General features: G+C 61.7%; 2 protein-coding genes across 3 annotated transcripts in view; both read right to left on the bottom strand.

Annotated features, from left to right (window-relative positions):
- Window positions 1-232: 232 nt before the first annotated feature.
- Window positions 233-4,494, bottom strand: CHRNA10 (cholinergic receptor nicotinic alpha 10 subunit). Its single transcript, XM_075420101.1, has 5 exons — window positions 4,434-4,494; window positions 4,010-4,155; window positions 2,490-2,644; window positions 1,589-2,121; window positions 233-717 (listed from the first exon to the last, which is right to left on the bottom strand). Exons 1-5 carry the CDS (start codon window positions 4,492-4,494, stop codon window positions 233-235), a joined length of 1,380 nt encoding a protein of 459 aa, XP_075276216.1.
- Window positions 4,495-8,484: 3,990 nt separating this feature from the next.
- NUP98 (nucleoporin 98 and 96 precursor) overlaps window positions 8,485-18,247 on the bottom strand; it is a 56,544-nt gene continuing 46,781 nt past the window's right edge. For both annotated transcript variants that reach the window (XM_075414174.1, XM_075414182.1), the window contains exons 28-33: window positions 16,953-17,092; window positions 15,183-15,404; window positions 12,345-12,586; window positions 11,730-11,884; window positions 10,942-11,053; window positions 8,485-9,756 (exon numbers count right to left, since the gene is read on the bottom strand). In XM_075414174.1, the coding sequence (XP_075270289.1) occupies window positions 9,539-9,756; window positions 10,942-11,053; window positions 11,730-11,884; window positions 12,345-12,586; window positions 15,183-15,404; window positions 16,953-17,092 (1,089 nt within the window). In that variant the 3' untranslated portion in view covers window positions 8,485-9,538. The remainder of the gene's footprint in view (window positions 9,757-10,941; window positions 11,054-11,729; window positions 11,885-12,344; window positions 12,587-15,182; window positions 15,405-16,952; window positions 17,093-18,247) is intronic.

Raw genomic sequence — 18,247 nt, forward strand, 5'->3', positions numbered from 1 at the left:
GAGAGGGAGGACACACGCTCCAGGGTTTATTTCCAGTTTGTTGGGTTTCTCAGGTGCAGGGTGCAATGGGGTGATGTGGGCCGGGGGTGGCCCTGGCCGGGCTGGGGGTCCCGCTGGTGGCCTCCACTCTCCGGTGCTGGTGGAGCTCCCACCCTCATGTGGCACCCGCAGCCACCACCGTCCCTCAGGGTTGTGCGCAGGGCTGCATCGGGGTGGTGGGTCCACAGGGCCATCAGGCAGCTTTGCCCAGGACCAGCACACTCATAAGGAAGACCATGAGGAAGAAGACCCACATGAAGAAGCGGTCCATCACCTTGGCCACCTTCTTCCACTCGCCAGCCCGGCGCTGGGCAGCTCGGTGACGCCGGAAGCAGCCGGCGATGTAACCGACATTCCTCAGCAGGCCATCGTGATGGCACAGGCAGCCGTCCCGGGGGCAGCCCCCTGCCTCGGTGCCCGTCTCCCCTTCCCCGGGGCTCTCCTCCAGCACGCTGGTGTCCCCCCTGCCCGCCCGCCCACCTGGCACCCGCCGGGGACTCTTGCAGCTCTCGCCCACCTCGTAGACGCAGCAGAGCCGGGCCATGTGGTGGAGGATGAGCCGTCTGGCCCAGGGAGGCACGGGTCGGGCCCCCGGGCCGCAGTGGTGGATGTTCATGATGAAGATGGTCAGCGCGGTGGAGGCCGTGATCATGGTCATGGTGGCGATGTAGTACTTCCCTGTGTGGGTAACGAGCGGTGATGCCATGGCCGAGGGGGCAGAGAAACATGGAATCTTGGTTTGGAAAAGACCTCTAAGACCATTAAGTCCAACCATCCACCCAACACCCCCATGCCTGCTCAACCATGTCCCCAAGGGCCACATCCACATGGTTTTTGAACCCCTCCAGGGGTGGGGACTCCACCACTGCCCTGGGCAGCCTGGGCCAAGGCCTGACCACTCTCTCAGTGAAGACATTTTTCCCAATCTCCAAGCTGAACCTCCCCTGACACAACCTGAGGCCATCGCCTCTCATCATAGAGTCATGGGTTGGAAAAGACCTCTAAGATCATCAAGTCCAACCGCCAACCCAACCCCACCATGCCTGCTAAACCATGTCCCCAAGGGCCACATCCACACGCTTTTTAAACACCTCCAGGGATGGGGACTCCACCACCTCCCTAGCCAGCCTATTCCAACGCCTGACCAAAATCGTCCCATCGCTGGTTCCTGGGGAGCAGAGCCCAACCCCCCCTCACTGCACCCTCCTGTCAGGGAGCTGTAGAGAGCGAGAAGGTCTCCCCTCAGCCGCCTCTTCTCCATACTGAGCAGCCCCAGCTCCCTCAGCCGCTCCTCATGGGACTTGTTCTCCAGCCCCCTCCCCAGCCCCGCTGCCCTTCTCTGGACACGCTTCAGCCCCTCAATGTCCTTCTCTTAGTGAGGGGGCCCAAAGCTGAGCTCAGCACTCGAGGTGCGGCCTCACCAGTGCCGAGTCCAGGAGACCCGCAACCCCCTCCCCACACAGCACCCTCCCCAGCATCGGTACTGTCCATCTCCACGGTGCAGACACCTTCGTCACATGGGAGGGTCCTGGGAGTTCTTGAGGCTCACCGATGAGCGGGACGCTCTCCGAGGGCGGCATGCTCTCTGCCACCAGCAGCTGGAAGACGGTGAGGGCCAGCAGCACCGTCACCCCCAGCGAGACCTTCTCCCCCGAGTCGGCCGGCAGGTAGAAGCCAAGGGGTGCCAGGAAGGAGACCATGAGGCAGGGCAGGAGCAGGTTGAAGATGTAGAAGGAGGCGCGGCGGCGGAGGAGCAGGGTGTAGGTGACGTCGGGGTAGGGCTCGGAGCAGCAGCCGTAGGTGATGACGTTCCTCGTGGCCGGCATGCCCAGCACCTCCCACTCCACGTTCTCCACGAAGTCCGTCAGGTCCCCGGTGTCCAGTCGGTTGCGGAGGTCGATCTGGTTGCCATTGTAGGTCCAGGAGCCGAAGGTCAGGCGGCACCGCTGCCCGTCGAAGGGGAAGTAGGAGACGTCCACCTTGCAGGAGCTCTTGGTGATGGCAGGCGAGTCCCACATGATGAGCCCGTCGGAGCGCAGCACCACGTTGGTCTCCATCGAGCCACCAAAATGGTCATCAGCGCTGGGGGAGGGATGGCCGTGGGGCCGTCACGGCCCCGAGCCCCACGCGGAGCGAGCGTCTGCAGGGCCGGGGCCGAGTGCCTGCTCCCAGTGCCGTGTCCCCTTCCCGCGTCACCCTGCACCCCAAAGAGGGGGCTCGGTGCCCCCGGCCGCACCCGCGCTGGCACGTCCACAGTCGGCTGCTGCCAGCCCCCCTGGGCCCCCCCTTGCAACCCAACTGGGGTGTCCATCACCTCGCATCACCCACGCCAGGACCCCCCTGCTCTCCCACCCCACCTGCAGCCCTGAGGTTGGCAATGCCCATGCAGCCTCCCCCTGACCCCCAGCCTGAGCCCCCCGAGCTGGGGGGGGGGGATGAGCACAGCCCACTTGTTGTAGAGGATGATGTCCGGCCGCCAGACGTAGCTGCTGGGGACGCGGATGCTGTCGATGCCGTCGTAGGAGTCCTTGTCCCAGGTGAGGTGGGCGTCCAGCCAGGCCTGGCGGACCCACAGGTAGGAGGTGAGGACCTGGTTCCTCTCGTCCTGCCGAGGGGAGAGAGGTGGGTGCGGGCGAGGGACCCCCGGTGCCACACTCGGCCCCCAGTCCGGCAGCCTCTGCGAGGGGCTGAGCTGCTTTCGAGGGGATTCATAGAATCATTAAGGTTGGAGAAGACCTCTAAGATCACCAAGTCCAACGGCCAACCCAACCCCACCATGCTTGCTCAACCATGTCCCCAGGGGCCACATCCACACGGTGTCTGAACCCCTCCAGGGATGGGGACTCCCCCACTGCCCTGGGCAGCCTGGGCCAACGCCTGACCACTCTTTCTGTGAAGAAATTCTTCCCAATCTCGAACCTGAACCTCCCCTGATGCAGCTTGAGGCCATCCTCTGCTCCATGAGAGGCCGGGACACCTCCGTTTGCACCCAGGGCCATCCACATTGCCCTGTCCCACACGCCAATGGCCCAGGCCTGGTACCCAGCTTGCAGAATCATGGAATCATGGAGTCACCAAGGTTGGAAAAGACCTCTGAGATCATCGAGTCCAACCACCAACCCAACCCCACCATGCCTGCTCAACCATGTCCCCAGGGGCCACATCCACATGGTTTTTGAACCCCTCCAGGGATGGGGACTCCACCACTGCCCTGGGCAGCCTGGGCCAAGGCCTGACCACTCTTTCAGTGAAGAAATTGTTCCCGATATCCAACCTGAACCTCCCCTGATGCAGCTTGAGGCCGTCGCCTCTTGGCCTTTTCTCCTCTGGCAGGAGGAGATGGGGATGGCAGGGAGCGGTGGAGATGGCAGGAAGAGGTGGAGATGGCAGGAGGAGAAGGTGATGGCAGGGAGAGGGGGATGGCAGGGAGATGGAATCACAGAATCATCAAGGTTGGAGAAGATCTCCTAGACCATCAAGTCCAACCACCAACCCAACCCCACCATGTCTGCTCAACCATGTCCCCAAGGGCCACAGCCACACGGTGTTTGAACCCCTCCAGGGATGGGGACTCCCCCACTGCCCTGGGCAGCCTGGGCCAAGGCCTGACCACTCTTCCAGTGAAGACATTTTTCCCAATCTCCAACCTGAACCTCCCCTGATGCAGCTTGAGGCCACCGCCTCTCGTCCTGTCGCTGGTTCCTGGTTTTGGGAGGTTGTAGAGGTCTCAGCTGCTTTCAGGTGGTCTAAGCGCATTTGGCGGGGGAGCGTGCTGATGTTGGGGGGGGGTCTGAGCTGGCTTCAAGGGGTCTGAGCTGACCTGGGGGCAGTCGCGTTGGTTTTGAGGGGTCTGGGCTGGTTTCGAGGGCTGGGCACCAGCGCTGGGTGGAGGAGGAGAGTGGAGCCCGGCCAAGGGATGGGCAGGAGCGTGACGGGGAGCGGGGTGCGGGTGCCGTGCCCGGCCGCTCACCATGTCGATGATCTGCGAGAGGGTGACCTGGAGGGTGACGTTGAGCGCCCGGTCCGTGTCCTCCACCGGGCGCAGGGCGCTGGAGTAGTTGGCGAAGAGGTCGTGGAGCAGCTTGTGGGCCACCCTGCCCTGCGCCCCGCCGCAGCCTGCGGGACCCGGACCCGGCTGGAGGGGCCGCGGCCGGACCCCTCCCCACGGACCCCCCCCCCCCCCCAAGACCCGCGGGGACCCCCCCGGAGCCGAGCGGGGTGGGGGAGCGCGCCGGGACCCCCCCCCCCACCTCTCCCCACCGCCACGCCGAGCCCCCCCATCCCCCCGCCCCCGACCCCCAGACGGGGCTGGCGCTGCTGCCCGGGACTGGGGGTCCTCTCCCCGCGCCCGGGTGGGGGTCTGCGCCCCTCGTGTCCCCCCCCCTCCCGCTTACCCGGGGCCAGGAGGCAGCCGGCGAGGCAGAGGGCGAGCAGCGGGCGAGCTGCGGGCTCCATCCCGCACCGCTCCGTCCCGCACCGCTCCGTCCCGCACCGCCGCCGGGGGACCCGGGGGGGCCGCGTGACGTCAGCGGCTGGGGGGGGCGGCCCCCGGGGAGCGACGGTCCCGGTGCGGCGTTGGGGGGGGCGGGAGGGGGGGAACGGAGAGGGGCCCCGGGTGGGGGTCGGGGTTTGGGTGCAGCCGAGCCCCTTCCCGCCGGGTCTGCCCGTGCCCGGGGATCTTCACCCAGAATCCCAGCATGGTCGGGGTTGGCAGGGACCCCTGGGCATCCCCCAGCCCAACCCCCTGCCCAAGTAGGGTCACCCAGAGCAGGGGGCACAGCACCGCGGCCAGGCGGGGCTGGAATATCTCCAGAGAAGGAGACTCCACAGCCTCCCTGGGCAGCCTGGGCCAGGGCTCCGTCACCCTCAGAGGGAAGAAGTTCTTCCTCGGGTTCAGCTGGAGCTTCCTCTGCTCCAGTTTGTGCCCGTTGCCCCTTGTCCTGGCGCTGGGCACCACTGGGAAGAGTCTGGCCCCGTCCTCCTGACCCCCACCCTGCAGATATTTAGAGGCATTTCTAAGGTCCCCTCTCAGCCTTCTCTTCTCCAGGCTGAACAAGCCCAGCTCCCTCAGCCTCTCCTCGTAGGGGAGATGCTCCAGTCCCCTCCTCATCCTCGCAGCCCTTCACTGGACTGTCTCCAGTAGCTCCTCATCTCTCTTGAACTGGGGAGCCCAGAACTGGACCCAGCACTGCAGATGGGGCCTCCCCAGGGCAGAGCAGAGGGGGAGGAGAACCTCCCTCGCCCTGCTGCCCACACTCCTCCTCATGCACCCCAGGACCCCATCGGCCTTCTTGGCACCCAGGGCACGCTGCTGGCTCATGGTCACCCTGTCACCCATCAGCACCCGGAACCGTGGGACCCCATCTCTGGGCCAGGAGCGTGGTGACAAGGACGGTGGGCTTGGGCAGGCCGGGATGAGACCCCTCCTCACCGCCTTGTCTGGAGCTTCTGCCTGCTCGGAGCTCCAGGCCAGCAGCTTCGTGCACTGGAAGCTGCGGTGGGATGAGCCTGTGCAGCCTGCTGTAGGTGACCCTGCTTGGGCAGGAGGGTTGGACTAGATGACCCACAGAGGTCCCTTCCAACCCCTACTATTCTGTGATTCTGTGATTCTGTGCTGCAGACCCTGGGCTGAGGGACATCCCCCTCTCTGCTGTCTGGAAAAGAGCAAGGAAAGGGAAGATCGTTCCCGTTTGGTGAGAACAAGCTCCTGGGAGGTTAAGGGATGTGACCAAGGGGAGAAAGCAGCAAGTGGCAGAGAGGTCCCAGCTGCCAGGGTGCCAGAGCAGCTCCCCGGCTCCGGCCATGTGGGAGGTCGCCGACTCCGGCTCCCCTGGCACCTTTCCCACGCCGATCGCCGGCACCAGATGCCCAGCAGCGCGCCGATCGGTTTTAAGGCTGGAGGTTTTGTTTCCAGGCAGTGAATTATTCATCCCCGGCCCAAGGTCCCAGCCGCGCCGCTCCCCGGCCCCGGGCAGCAGCTGGGTTTGCGGAGCCGCAATTACGGTAATGGAAGGAGGTGAAGCCGGAGTGACCCGGCTCCCGGCGCGGTGAGGCCGGTGTCACGTTTAACAGCAGGACAGCCGCGCCGCGCGGGCAAGGAGACGCAAATCGCCGCTGCTTCTACAGCGTTCCGAGAGGGAGAACTGGCAGTGGGCAGTGGGTCCCCCCCAGCCCCGTCTCCAGCCCCGACCACCGGCCTTGGGGAGCAGAGCTCTGGGTTCGTGCCCAGGCGAAGGTCCTTTACCGAAGGAGTGGTCAGGCCTTGGCCCAGGCTGCCCAGGGCAGTGGGGGAGTCCCCATCCCTGAAGGGGTTCACAAACCATGTGGATGTGGCTCTTGGGGACATGGTTTAGCAGGCATGGGGGTGTTGGGTTGGCGGTTGGACTCAATGATCTCAGAGGTCTTTTCCAAGCTTGGTGACTCCATGATTCCATGATTCTGCGAGCTGGGTACCAGGCCTGGGCTGTTGTCGTGTGGGACAGGGCAAATTGGGTGGCCCTCGGTGCAAACAGAGGTGTCCAGGCTTCTCATGGAGCAGAGGATGGCCTCAAGTTGTGTCAGGGGTGGTTCAGACTGGAGATTGGGAAAAATTTCTTCACAGAAAGAGTGGTCAGGCCTTGGCCCAGGCTGCCCAGGGCAGTGGGGGAGTCCCCATTCCTGGAGGGGTTCAGACACCGTGTGGATGTGGCCCTTGGGGACATGGTTGAGCAGGTGTGGTGGGGTTGGGTTGGCGGTTGGACTCAATGATCTCAGAGGTCTTTTCCAACCTTGGTGACTCCATGATTCTCTGATTCTGCGAGGGGCTGGGTACCAGGCCTGGGCCATTGTCATGTGGGACAGGGCAATGTGGATGGCCCTGGGTGCAAATGGAGGTGTCCTGGCCTCTTGTGGAGCAGAGGATGGCCTCAGATTGCATCAGCGGGGGTTCAGATTGGAGATTAGGAAAAATTTCTCCACAGAAAGAGTGGTCAGGCGTTGGCCCAGGCTGCCCAGGGCAGTGGTGGAGTTCCCATCCCTGGAGGGGTTCAAACACCGTGTGGATGTGGCACTTGGGGACATGGTTGAGCAGTCATGGGGGTGTTGGGTTGGCGGTTGGACTTGGTGACCTCAGAGGTCTTTCCCAACCTTCACCATGCTGCGATTCTGTACTTACCTGGGGTTTATTTATCCCCTTTTTTGAGCACACGCACCCAGTTTTCAGCCTGGCACACGCCTGGTCTGTGCTGCACGGAAACATCTCCCTCCCTGTGCCGCGAAGCCGCAGCCTGCCCCGTCCCTCACCCCCTTCCACCGAGGGCATCTCCCCGCTCAGCCCCTCCCCGGCCCTGCAGCCCCCTTCTCCTTCCCACCCCTGCGGATGGTTCCAGGACGTGCTCCATCACCCGCCAGCGACCGGGGAGCTCCCCAGCCCAGAGCTCCCCGCAGCCTCCTGGAAGGTCGCTGGGATTTTCTCTCTTCCCGCTGTCCTTGCTTTCCGCCGAGGCTCTGGCGGAGCGTCCCCTGCTCGCCGCGACCTTCTGCAGGTACAGAGCGGCCTTGTCGTGACAGGGGACGGCTCCCTCAGCCCTCACCTCACACCCGGCCAGGGGACCTGTTCCCTCCTCTCCAAAGCAAGCCTTCCTCGCTCCAGCCTTGTCTGCAGGACCTGAGTCTGCTGAGGACCAGTCTCACCAGTAAAGACCACCATGAACACATCCAGTACAGAATCCCAGAATTCCACCATGGTGGGGTTGGCAGGGACCCCTGGGGTCCCCCAGCCCAACCCCCTGCCCAAGCAGGGTCACCCAGAGCAGGGGGCACAGCACTGTGGCCAGGTGGGTCTGGAATATCTCCAGAGAAGGAGACTCCACAGCCTCCCTGGGCAGCCTGGGCCAGGGCTCCGGCACCCTCAGAGGGAAGAAGTTCTTCCTCGGGTTCAGCTGGAGCTTCCTCTGCTCCAGTTTGTGCCCGTTGCCCCTTGTCCTGTCGCTGGGCACCACTGGAAAGAGTCTGGCCCCGTCCTCCTGACCCCCACCCTGCAGATATTTAGAGGCATTTCGAAGGTCCCCTCTCAGCCTTCTCTTCTCCAGGCTGAACAAGCCCAGCTCCCTCAGCCTCTCCTCGGAGCAGAGATGCTCCAGTCCCCTCCTCATCCTCGCAGCCCTCCGCTGGACTCTCTCCAGTAGCTCCTCATCTTTCTTGAACTGGGGAGCCCAGCACTGGACACAGTACTCCAGATGAGGCCTCCCCAGGGCAGAGCAGAGGGGGAGGAGAACCTCCCTCGCCCTGCTGCCCACACTCCTCCTCATGCACCCCAGGATCCCATCGGCCTTCTTGGCACCCAGGGCCACCTTCTCCACGTCCTTCGTGACCAGGACGAAACCAGGGACCCGCGCCCTCAAAACTGGCGTCTTACTTAAAAAGCCAAGGAAACCGTAGGAATACTATAAACATTTTATTTCTCGTTTTCAAAAAGACAGGAAAATAATGTAGATCATTTATTTATAATTTTTTTTTTTTTTTTTTTTAATAAAAACCTTTACACAATCCTCATGCATGAAGACCTTCAGTCAGCCAGCGCAAAGCAGCCCCAGCGAGCGGCGGCCGCGGCAGGAGGTGCCGCCGCAGCAACCCTGAAAGCAGACCCACAGACAGCTTTTGGGTTTTTTTTTTCTTTTAATTCTTCCAAAAATAGCCGGTTTCTAAAGACAGGAGGAGTGAAGCCTGTACACAGCGGAGCGCTCGGCGGCGGCTCCGCTCGCCGGAACCCAGCGAGGCGGCTCCCGCGGCAGCTCCGCTCCTGGGGCCGGTGAGCGAGGGTGGGAGTTCTGCTGCGGGCGCAGGATGGGGCCCTTCCTGCAGTCCCGGAAGGCGGCAAAACAGGATGAGCGCCCATAGGGGACCCCGGAGGTGGCATCGTCGGGGCACACCATGGCCATCACCTCCCTCTCCCCCGCCGCGGCAGCGAGCTCGCTTTGGAGACGGAGAAATGCGAGGAACCCGCCGCTTGCAGGTCGCCAACTTCGCAAGGGAACTCGGGAAGAGACACTGAGGGGGCTTTTCTCCTCCCTCCCCACCCCAGCACCCTTCAGAGACCGAGCCCCGGGTGAAACCGAGCCGCGGGCAGCGCGGGGGCCGGAGGTTCGGGGCGTTATGGCGGGAGTCCACCCACGGAAACCTGTCCCAAACCGCGCTTCGCCACCTCCGGCGCTGCCCGGGGAGGAGCGAAGGAGCTGCCGGAGTCGGCGCCCGCACCGTGCCACCCTCCACAGGCACCAGGTCCCGCAGACAGCTTGGGCAAGAGGTGTTTTATTGATTCGGGGCAAACTCTGCGCGGTGGAGGGTGCCAGCCCGGTCCCACGAGCCTCGCCGCTCGCCCAGGTGACAAATCCCGGTGTCCTACAGCCGTCGCGCTCCTCTGTGGAAAAACCCGCGTGGCTGGAGAGGTCGTTCGCCCTCCGAAGAAGGGTAAGGGGGTAACAAACGGTAAAAGCCGTCCCTGGGGGGAAGGGATCCCCCCTCAGTGAGTCGCCACCGTCAGCTCGCGCAGGTAGGACTGGGTGAGGCCGCGGAGCTCCTCCAAGGCGTAGTCCTCCGGCATGGGCAGGCGGCCGATGTGGGGGGCGAGGAGGCGAAGGGGGACGCGCTGCAGGTCAGGCGCGGAGTCGGAGACGGGGTCCGGGGCGTGCTGCAGGCTGAGGACGGCCCGCAGGAGGTTGGCGATGCGCTTGGCCATATCTGCAAAGAGGAGGAGGAAGAGGAGCGTCGCTGCGCGCTCCCCAGCGCGCTCCGGAGAGGGAGCGAGGGTGTCAGCGCGTGGGAGCTGGAACAGCGATGCCGTGGGGAATGTGGTGGGGTTGGTGGGACCAAGCCCTCGGGGGACCCGGCCTTCTCTCCGCCCCAGTGTGAGCCTCCTCCACCAGCGTAACCAAAACCTGGCCTCACTGCTTACACCTCACCGCGCTCCGCAAGCCTGCTCCTGCTTTACTCAGCACTAACACCAGGCACGGGCAAGGCACTGCACTGCCTACCAGGAGAGAGCGGCACGAGACCAGACAAAATGACAGAATGGTCGGGGTTGGGAGGGCCCTCTGGGGTCCCCCAGCCCAGCCCCCTGCCCAAGCAGGGTCACCCAGAGCAGGGGGCACAGCACCTTGTCCAGGCGGGGCTGGAATATCTCCAGAGAAGGAGACTCCACAGCCTCCCTGGGCAGCCTGGGCCAGGGCTCCGGCACCCTCAGAGGGAAGAAGTTCTTCCTCGGGTTCAGCTGGAGCTTCCTCTGCTCCAGTTTGTGCCCGTTGCCCCTTGTCCTGTCGCTGGGCACCACTGGGAAGAGTCTGGCCCCGTCCTCCTGACCCCCACCCTGCAGATATTTAGAGGCATTTCTGAGGTCCCCTCGCAGCCTTCTCTTCTCCAGGCTGAACAAGCCCAGCTCCCTCAGCCTCTCCTCGTAGCAGAGATGCTCCAGTCCCCTCCTCATCCTCGCAGCCCTGCGCTGGGATCTCTCCAGTAGCTCCTCATCTTTCTTGAACTGGGGAGCCCAGCACTGGACCCAGCACTGCAGATGGGGCCTCCCCAGGGCAGAGCAGAGGGGCAGGAGAACCTCCCTCGCCCTGCTGCCCACACTCCTCCTCATGCACCCCAGGATCCCATCGGCCTTCTTGGCACCCAGGGCACGCTGCTGGCTCATGGTCACCCTGTCGTCCCCCAGCACTCCCAGTCCCTCTCCACAGAGCTGCTCTCCAGCAGGTCCAGACGCGGGATGCCGCATCACCCAGGCCGCAGAAACGGCCCGAGAAGGTGACCAGCAGCTCTACGTGCAGCAACCCAGGGCTCACCGCGCCAACCACAGCCTTGCCTTCCCCGTGCCCGCTCCCAAAGCTGCCCTTCCCGGGGGGCCGCGGGCGATCGGCGTCGCCGTACCTGACTGGGCCAGGCGGTCCTTCGCGCTGTGGCACTGGATCTGCTCTATCCTGTTGCACAGCGACGTCACTTTGGTGTGTAAGCGCTCCAGCTCGTAGGTGGAACAATCCAGCTGGAAAGCAAACAAGAGTCGGCCCTGAGCCATCCCAAGCCTTTGTGCAGAACCGCTCAGGGATGGCCCGAGGTCACCGAGGCAAATCTGTCCAGCAGAAGAGAAGCAACACTAAATCCTGCCTGAAGTGGGGGAATCTCAGAATCCCAGCATGGTGGGGTTGGAAGGGACCTCTGTGGGTCACCCAGCCCAACCCCCTGCCCAAGCAGGGTCACCCAGAGCAGGGGGCACAGCACAGCGGCCAGGGGGGCTGGAATATCTCCAGAGAAGGAGACTCCACAGCCTCCCTGGGCAGCCTGGGCCAGGGCTCCGGCGCCCTCAGAGGGAAGAAGTTCTTCCTCGTCTTCAGCTGGAGCTTCCTCTGCTCCAGTTTGTGCCCGTTGCCCCTTGTCCTGTCGCTGGGCACCACTGGAAAGAGTCTGGCCCCGTCCTCCTGACCCCACCCTGCAGATATTTATCAGCATTTAATTTAATTTAATTGCAAAGTCTGGAACTGAACTAGAGGGGACAGACACGCAGACTCCCCGGTAACCAGCAACCGCTCGCCTTGTTCCTCCTCCTCCACTCCTGACCCTTGTGGCTCCACAGAGCGTATCCCCAGGGCAGAGCCCACACCTCATTTCGACACTATCCACCAAAACTGCAGGAAAAAGGGACAGATGTTTTGGTTTGTTACCTGTTGGAGCCTATCCAGCATCTCGATCACGCGGATGTAGTCCAGGTAAACCAGCCCCGCCACCTCCCAGTCCTGGATGAGCGCGCTGCGCTCCGGAGGGGCAAGGTCTTCCAGGAATCCTTTTAGGTACTTGTAGTTCTCATTAATTATGGCATCTGGAGAGAAGGAGCACGTTAGCAGCAGCGCAAAAGGGTTTCTCACAAGTCAGGGATGTTGATGGTTAAGAAAAAGCAGCCAGGGACTGTCCCCTGGGTCAGTTTTACCACTCCCTGACGCTGTTGGCCATGGCCAATGCTTCACTCCTGACCTGCAAACAGCAATTCTGCGGCCGCCGCGTCTCCCAGCGCAGGGACACCGGGAGGACAGGGCTCCAGGATCGGCACCGCTGCCCCGCGGCACGGGCCGGGGACACGCAGGAGGGGCGAGCGCTGCCCTTCTCGCGTGTTGGGGGCAAAAAATCCTCATGAAGCTACCAAGGGAGGGCTGGGGTGGAAGAGCCAGCCGCTCTCTGCCAACCCCGGTGCCACCAACGCAGCCCGACCCCTCGGACCCAACACCCAGAGACTTCTGTTCCCACCTCCAAAAAAAAGAAAGAATTCAGGAGAGCAGACTGACCTGAGGCCAAGTGCCTGACCACCAGCTTGTGACACTGGTTCCAGTGCCCGGCCTTGAACAAGAAGAGGGCTTCCTTGTGCTTGTCGCCCTCCATCCTCGCTCGAACCGCCTTCGCTTCATGCAGCCACGCCGGGGGGACGCAGAGCCTCTGCGTCAGAAACGTCTCCTTGGCCCAAGACTCCGGCGTCTCGGCGAGAGCGCAGTGCCGACCGAGGAGCTCCCGCACGGCCCGCTCCCGCGTGCTGGGGGAGGAGAGGAGACGGCGTTATTCCGGCAAGCAATCCTCCACAGACTGGGGGGGCTGGCAGGGACCCCTGGGGGTCCCCCAGCCCAACCCCCTGCCCAAGCAGGGTCACCCAGAGCAGGGGGCACAGCACCGCGGCCAGGCGGGTCTGGAATATCTCCAGAGAAGGAGACTCCACAGCCTCCCTGGGCAGCCTGGGTCAGGGCTCCGGCACCCTCAGAGGGAAGAAGTTCTTCCTCGGGTTCAGCTGGAGCTTCCTCTGCTCCAGTTTGTGCCCGTTGCCCCTTGTCCTGTCGCTGGGCACCACTGGAAAGAGTCTGGCCCCGTCCTCCTGACCCCCACCCTGCAGATATTTAGAGGCATTTCGAAGGTCCCCTCTCAGCCTTCTCTTCTTCAGGCTGAACAAGCCCAGCTCCCTCAGCCTCTCCTCGTAGCAGAGATGCTCCAGTCCCCTCCTCATCCTCGCAGCCCTGCGCTGGGCTCTCTCCAGCAGCTCCTCATCTTTCTTGAACTGGGGAGCCCAGCACTGGACCCAGCACTGCAGATGGGGACTCCCCAGGGCAGAGCAGAGGGGCAGGAGAACCTCCCTCGCCCTGCTGCCCACACTCCTCCTCATGCACCCCAGGATCCCATTGGCCTTCTTGGCACCCAGGGCACGCTGCTGGCTCATGGTCACCCTGTCGTCCCCCAGCACGCCCAGTCCCTCTCCGCAGAGCTGCTCTCCAGCAGCTCAGCCCCAGCCTGTACTGGTGCCTGGGGTTGTTCCTCCCCAGGGGCAGGACCCTGCCCTCGCCCTGGTTGAACCTCATCAGGTTCCTCTCTGCCCATCTCATGTGGCTCAACGTCCACATGGATATGGACGACAAGCGGTGTCCCTCAGGGGCCCACACTGGGACTGGCACTGTTCAGTATCTTTATTAATGACACAGAAGGATCAAGTGCACCCTCAGCAAGTTGGCCAACACCACCGAGCTGTGTGGTGCAGTGAACACACTGCAGGGAAGGGACACCATCCAGAGGGACCTGGACAGGCTTGAGAGGTGGGCCCACGTGGACCTCACGAAGTTTAGCAAGGCCAAGTACAAGTTCCCACACCTCAGCTGGGGCGGTCCACATCATCAGTAGAGAGTGGGGGATGAATGGATTGAAAGCAGCCCTGAGGAGGACCTGAGGATACTGGTGGATGCAAAGTTGGACATGAGCCTGCAAAGCATGCTCACAACCCAGAAGGCCATTTGTATCCTGGCCAGCACGTTGAGGGAGCTGATTCTGCCCCTCTACTCCACTCTGGTGAGACCCCATCTGCAGTCCTGCATCCAGTTCTGGGGTCCCCAGTATAAAATAAGACCTGGACCTGTTGGAGCAGGTCCAGAAGAGGGTCAGAAAGATGACCAGAGGGATGGAACTCTGATGGAATGTCTGAGAGAACTGGGTTTGTTCAGCTTGGAGAAGAGAAGGCTGCGGGGAAACCTTATGGCAGTCTTTCAACACAAAAATGGGGCTTATAAGAAAGATGGAGAGACACTTTTTACCAGGACCAGTGGTGACAGGACAAGCAGCGATGGTTTTACACTGAAAGCGGGTTGATTTAGATCGGACACGAGGAAGAAATTCTTTTGTTATGAGGGTGGCTGAAAACTGGAACAGGTTGCCCAGAGAAGTTCTGCCATCACTGGAAGTGCTCGAGGCCAGGTTGGATGGGGCTCTGAGCAACCTGGTTAGTGAAATATCACAGAATCACAGAATAGTAGGGGTTGGAAGGGACCTCTGTGGGTCACCCAGTCCAACCCCCTGCCGAAGCAGGGTCACCCACAGCAGGCTGCACAGGATCTTGTCCAGGCGGGGCTGGAATATCTCCAGAGAAGGAGACTCCACAGCCTCCCTGGGCAGCCTGGGCCAGGGCTCCGGCACCCTCAGAGGGAAGAAGTTCTTCCTCGGGTTCAGCTGGAGCTTCCTCTGCTTCAGTTTGTGCCCGTTGCCCCTTGTCCTGTCGCTGAGCACCACTGAAAAGAGCTTGGCCCCATCCTCCTGACACCCACCCTTCAGATATTCAGATCTCTCTCTACGAGGAGAGGCTGAGGGAGCTGGGCTTGTTCAGCCTGGAGAAGAGAAGGCTGAGAGGGGACCTTCGAAATGCCTCTAAATATCTGCAGGGTGGGGGTCAGGAGGACGGGGCCAGACTCTTTCCAGTGGTGCCCAGAGACAGGACAAGGGGCAACGGGCACAAACTGGAGCAGAGGAAGCTCCAGCTGAACCCGAGGAAGAACTTCTTCCCTCTGAGGGTGCCGGAGCCCTGGCCCAGGCTGCCCAGGGAGGCTGTGGAGTCTCCTTCTCTGGAGATATTCCAGCCCCCCTGGCCGCGGTGCTGTGCCCCCTGCTCTGGGTGACCCTGCTTGGGCAGGGGGCTGGGCTGGGTGACCCCAGAGGTCCCTGCCAACCCCACCATGCTGGGATTCGGGGATTCTCCAGCTGCGCAGTTCCAGTTTAACGTGAGAGAAGCAGGGATTATTATGGTACTTGCAGCAGGTCTTTAAACAGACCAACACATTAATTTCCAGGCAAAAAAAAAAGAAAAAAAGGAAACTTGTACTCACTGGGCATCGGGCTCGTGCAGCAGGACGAAGACAGCCCACTCCCAGAGCCCCTCGCTCTCCAGCTGGGCAGCGTAGCTCGCGTTCAGCACGCCCTGGCCCTGCTTCAGGAGATGGGTGTAGTTGAGGGCTCTGAGCACTTCCCACAGGTGCCAGCTCAGGCGGTAGTCCAGGGGGTCGGACGTGACGCTGCGGGGGTCCAGCAGCTGGTCGAGATCGTGGTGCCTGCGGGGAAAAGTGTTGGCAACAGGAAGAGCTGACAGCGCGCACGTAACACAACCAGAGACTGCTGCTACCTCGTTCCTCCCCTTCACCGGCTTCCAGGTCTTCCATCTCTGTGATTTACACGGGTGGGGGGGTTTATGTTTGTGGGGTTTTTTTTTGTGGGTGGGTTTTGGGGTTTTTTTGTTTGAGGTTTCTTTTTTTTTTTAAGAAAATAAAAAGATAGGAGCAGCTCTTAAAATCTTTTTGCTCTTCTCTGAAGTCTGCATCCAGGCTGTCACGACCAGTCTTGTTCAACTTCATCAACGACCTGGATGAAGAGTTAGAGTGTACCCTCAGCCAGTTTGCTGATGACACCAAACTGGGAGGAGTGGTGGGCACACCAGCAGGCTGTGCTGCCATTCAGCGAGACCTGGCCAGGCTGGAGAGTTGGGCAGAGAGGAACCTGATGAGGTTCAACAAGGGCAAGGGCAGGGTCCTGCCCCTGGGGAGGAACAACCCCAGGCACCAGTACAGGCTGGGGCGGACCTGCTGGAGAGCAGCTCTGCGGAGAGGGACTGGGAGTGCTGGGGGACGACAGGGTGACCATGAGCCAGCAGCGTGCCCTGGGTGCCAAGAAGGGCAACGGGATCCTGGGGTGCATGAGGAGGAGTGTGGGCAGCAGGACGAGGGAGGGTCTCCTGCCCCTCTGCTCTGCCCTGGGGAGGCCCCATCTGCAGTGCTGGGTCCAGTGCTGGGCTCCCCAGTTCAAGAAAGGTGAGGAGCTACTGGAGAGAGTCCAGCGGAGGGCTGCGAGGATGAGGAGGGGACTGGAGCATCTCTGCTACGAGGAGAGGCTGAGGGAGCTGGGCTTGTTCAGCCTGGAGAAGAGAAGGCTGCGAGGGGACCTTCGAAATGCCTCTAAATATCTGCAGGGTGGGGGTCAGGAGGACGGGGCCAGACTCTTTCCAGTGGTGCCCAGCGACAGGACAAGGGGCAACGGGCACAAACTGGAGCAGAGGAAGCTCCAGCTGAAGATGAGGAAGAACTTCTTCCCTCTGAGGGTGCCAGAGCCCTGGCCCAGGCTGCCCAGGGAGGCTGTGGAGTCTCCTTCTCTGGAGATATTCCAGCCCCGCCTGGCCGCGGTGCTGTGCCCCCTGCTCTGGGTGACCCTGCTTGGGCAGGGGGGCTGGGCTGGGGGACCCACAGAGGTCCCTGCCAACCCTGCCATGCTGGGATTCTGGGATTCTCCTCGGTACGTGCTCCTCCTGCAGACATCTCAATGCCTTCAGCAAAGGCAGCTATGGTGAAGCACGATTACTGCACTCTTCAGACATGGAAAACAAGCGTGTAAGACCCCAAACGTGCTCCCAAGCTGAAGTTTCATCACCTGTACCATGGCCAGCAGTGTCGCCACGTGCCGTAAGCGGGTACATGCAAGGGGGATCTTTGACTACTGGAAGCTGTTCAGGAAACACTGAAGCCGATTTCCCACCCCTGGTCTGGGAATTCCAGAAGGCGCTGACTGATCGAGGTGTTCCTAAACCGTTTTTGAACTGTTTGCCCATTTACCTGTCGCTGTAGAGCTTCAACAGATGGAAACAGACATCTCTCAGAGGTCTCCCTGCGTTATCTTCTTCAGTTACACACCGAGAACCTTCCAGGTAAGGAGGCAGAGGACAGCAGGCGTATTTTTCACACTCTGGCGTGTTCTAAAGAAACAGTTTTAACAGCAAGTTTAAGGACAGTGCCAGGAACAGAGCTGGGCTCCGAGCTCCACGCTCCACGCAGCAATGCAGGCCCACCAGCACGCTTTCTGCTTCAAAGCAGACGGTGAAGCCTGGTGCACCTGCAGCTAAAACACAGCAACCGTGTACCAACGTGATGCTAAAAACAAAAACCTCACCCCAAAATGCTTTGGCAGGTTTAATTTCATCTCACACTGAGCTCCTAAAAGCCACCGTGTGGAGGTACAGTCAGCTCCGGCATACACACAGCTGGTGTTCCTCAGGGATGTGACAGCTGGAAAAGCACCTTACGAGCAGAGGAAGCTCCAGCTGAACCCAAGGAAGAACTTCTTCCCTCTGAGGGTGACGGAGCCCTGGCCCAGGCTGCCCAGGGAGGCTGTGGAGTCTCCTTCTCTGGAGATATTCCAGCCCTGGCTGGACAGGGTGCTGTGCCCCCTGCTCTGGGCGACCCTGCTTGGGCAGGGGGTTGGGCTGGGGGACCCACAGAGGTCCCTGCCAACCCCACCATGCTGGGATTCTGGGATTCTGCACCAATAACAGTAGATATTCCCGTAGCACTAAGCACACGTCAACTGGCAGTTACTGGACTCGAAGCGGTGCTCGCGCTCTCTTTGGCGTGCCCATCGAGGGCTGAAGCACCTTTAAAGGATTAAACCCTTTCTCCAGCAGACCCCTTTGTCCCTCTGAACAGAGGCCGACAGCGCTGCTGCAGCTAACAAGGCTTCGCACGATGCACGCAGCCACGCGCTGTCTGCGGGACAGCGAGTGCGACAGCCAGGGCCTTGGGTTCAGCAGAGACCATCTGAGGCGTGAGGCAGCTGAGGATTAATCATCACACTGGGAAAGCTGATCGGCTGCCTAGCTCAAAAACCAACCAAACGCCTTCCTGCTGCTGGCCAGGACCCATCTTCCTAATTTTGCCCGGCCACCAAACACCTGGGGACACTCCATCAGCAGGAGATATGCTTCCAGTAGGTCACTACCAGAATACGCTGAAGAGCAGGTCCCAAGCTGCTCAAGTGAGCAGAACTTAGCTACTGGAGAGAATCCAGCGGAGGGCTACGAGGATGAGGAGGGGACTGGAGCATCTCTGCTGCGAGGAGAGGCTGAGGGAGCTGG

Source organism: Opisthocomus hoazin, chromosome 1 (genome assembly GCF_030867145.1).
Source record: "Opisthocomus hoazin isolate bOpiHoa1 chromosome 1, bOpiHoa1.hap1, whole genome shotgun sequence".
NCBI classification, from domain to species: Eukaryota; Metazoa; Chordata; class Aves; order Opisthocomiformes; family Opisthocomidae; genus Opisthocomus; species Opisthocomus hoazin.

Excerpts from the sequence above, each read along its gene's own strand:
- CHRNA10 (XM_075420101.1), bottom strand. The coding sequence starts at position 4,494 with ATGGAGCCCGCAGCTCGCCCGCTGCTCGCCCTCTGCCTCGCCGGCTGC. Across the intron at positions 2,645-4,009 it reads TCTCGCAGATCATCGACATG|GACGAGAGGAACCAGGTCCT; the intron begins GTGAGCGGCCGG and ends TCCCCTCGGCAG. Across the intron at positions 718-1,588 it reads GGAGAGCGTCCCGCTCATCG|GGAAGTACTACATCGCCACC; the intron begins GTGAGCCTCAAG and ends TTACCCACACAG.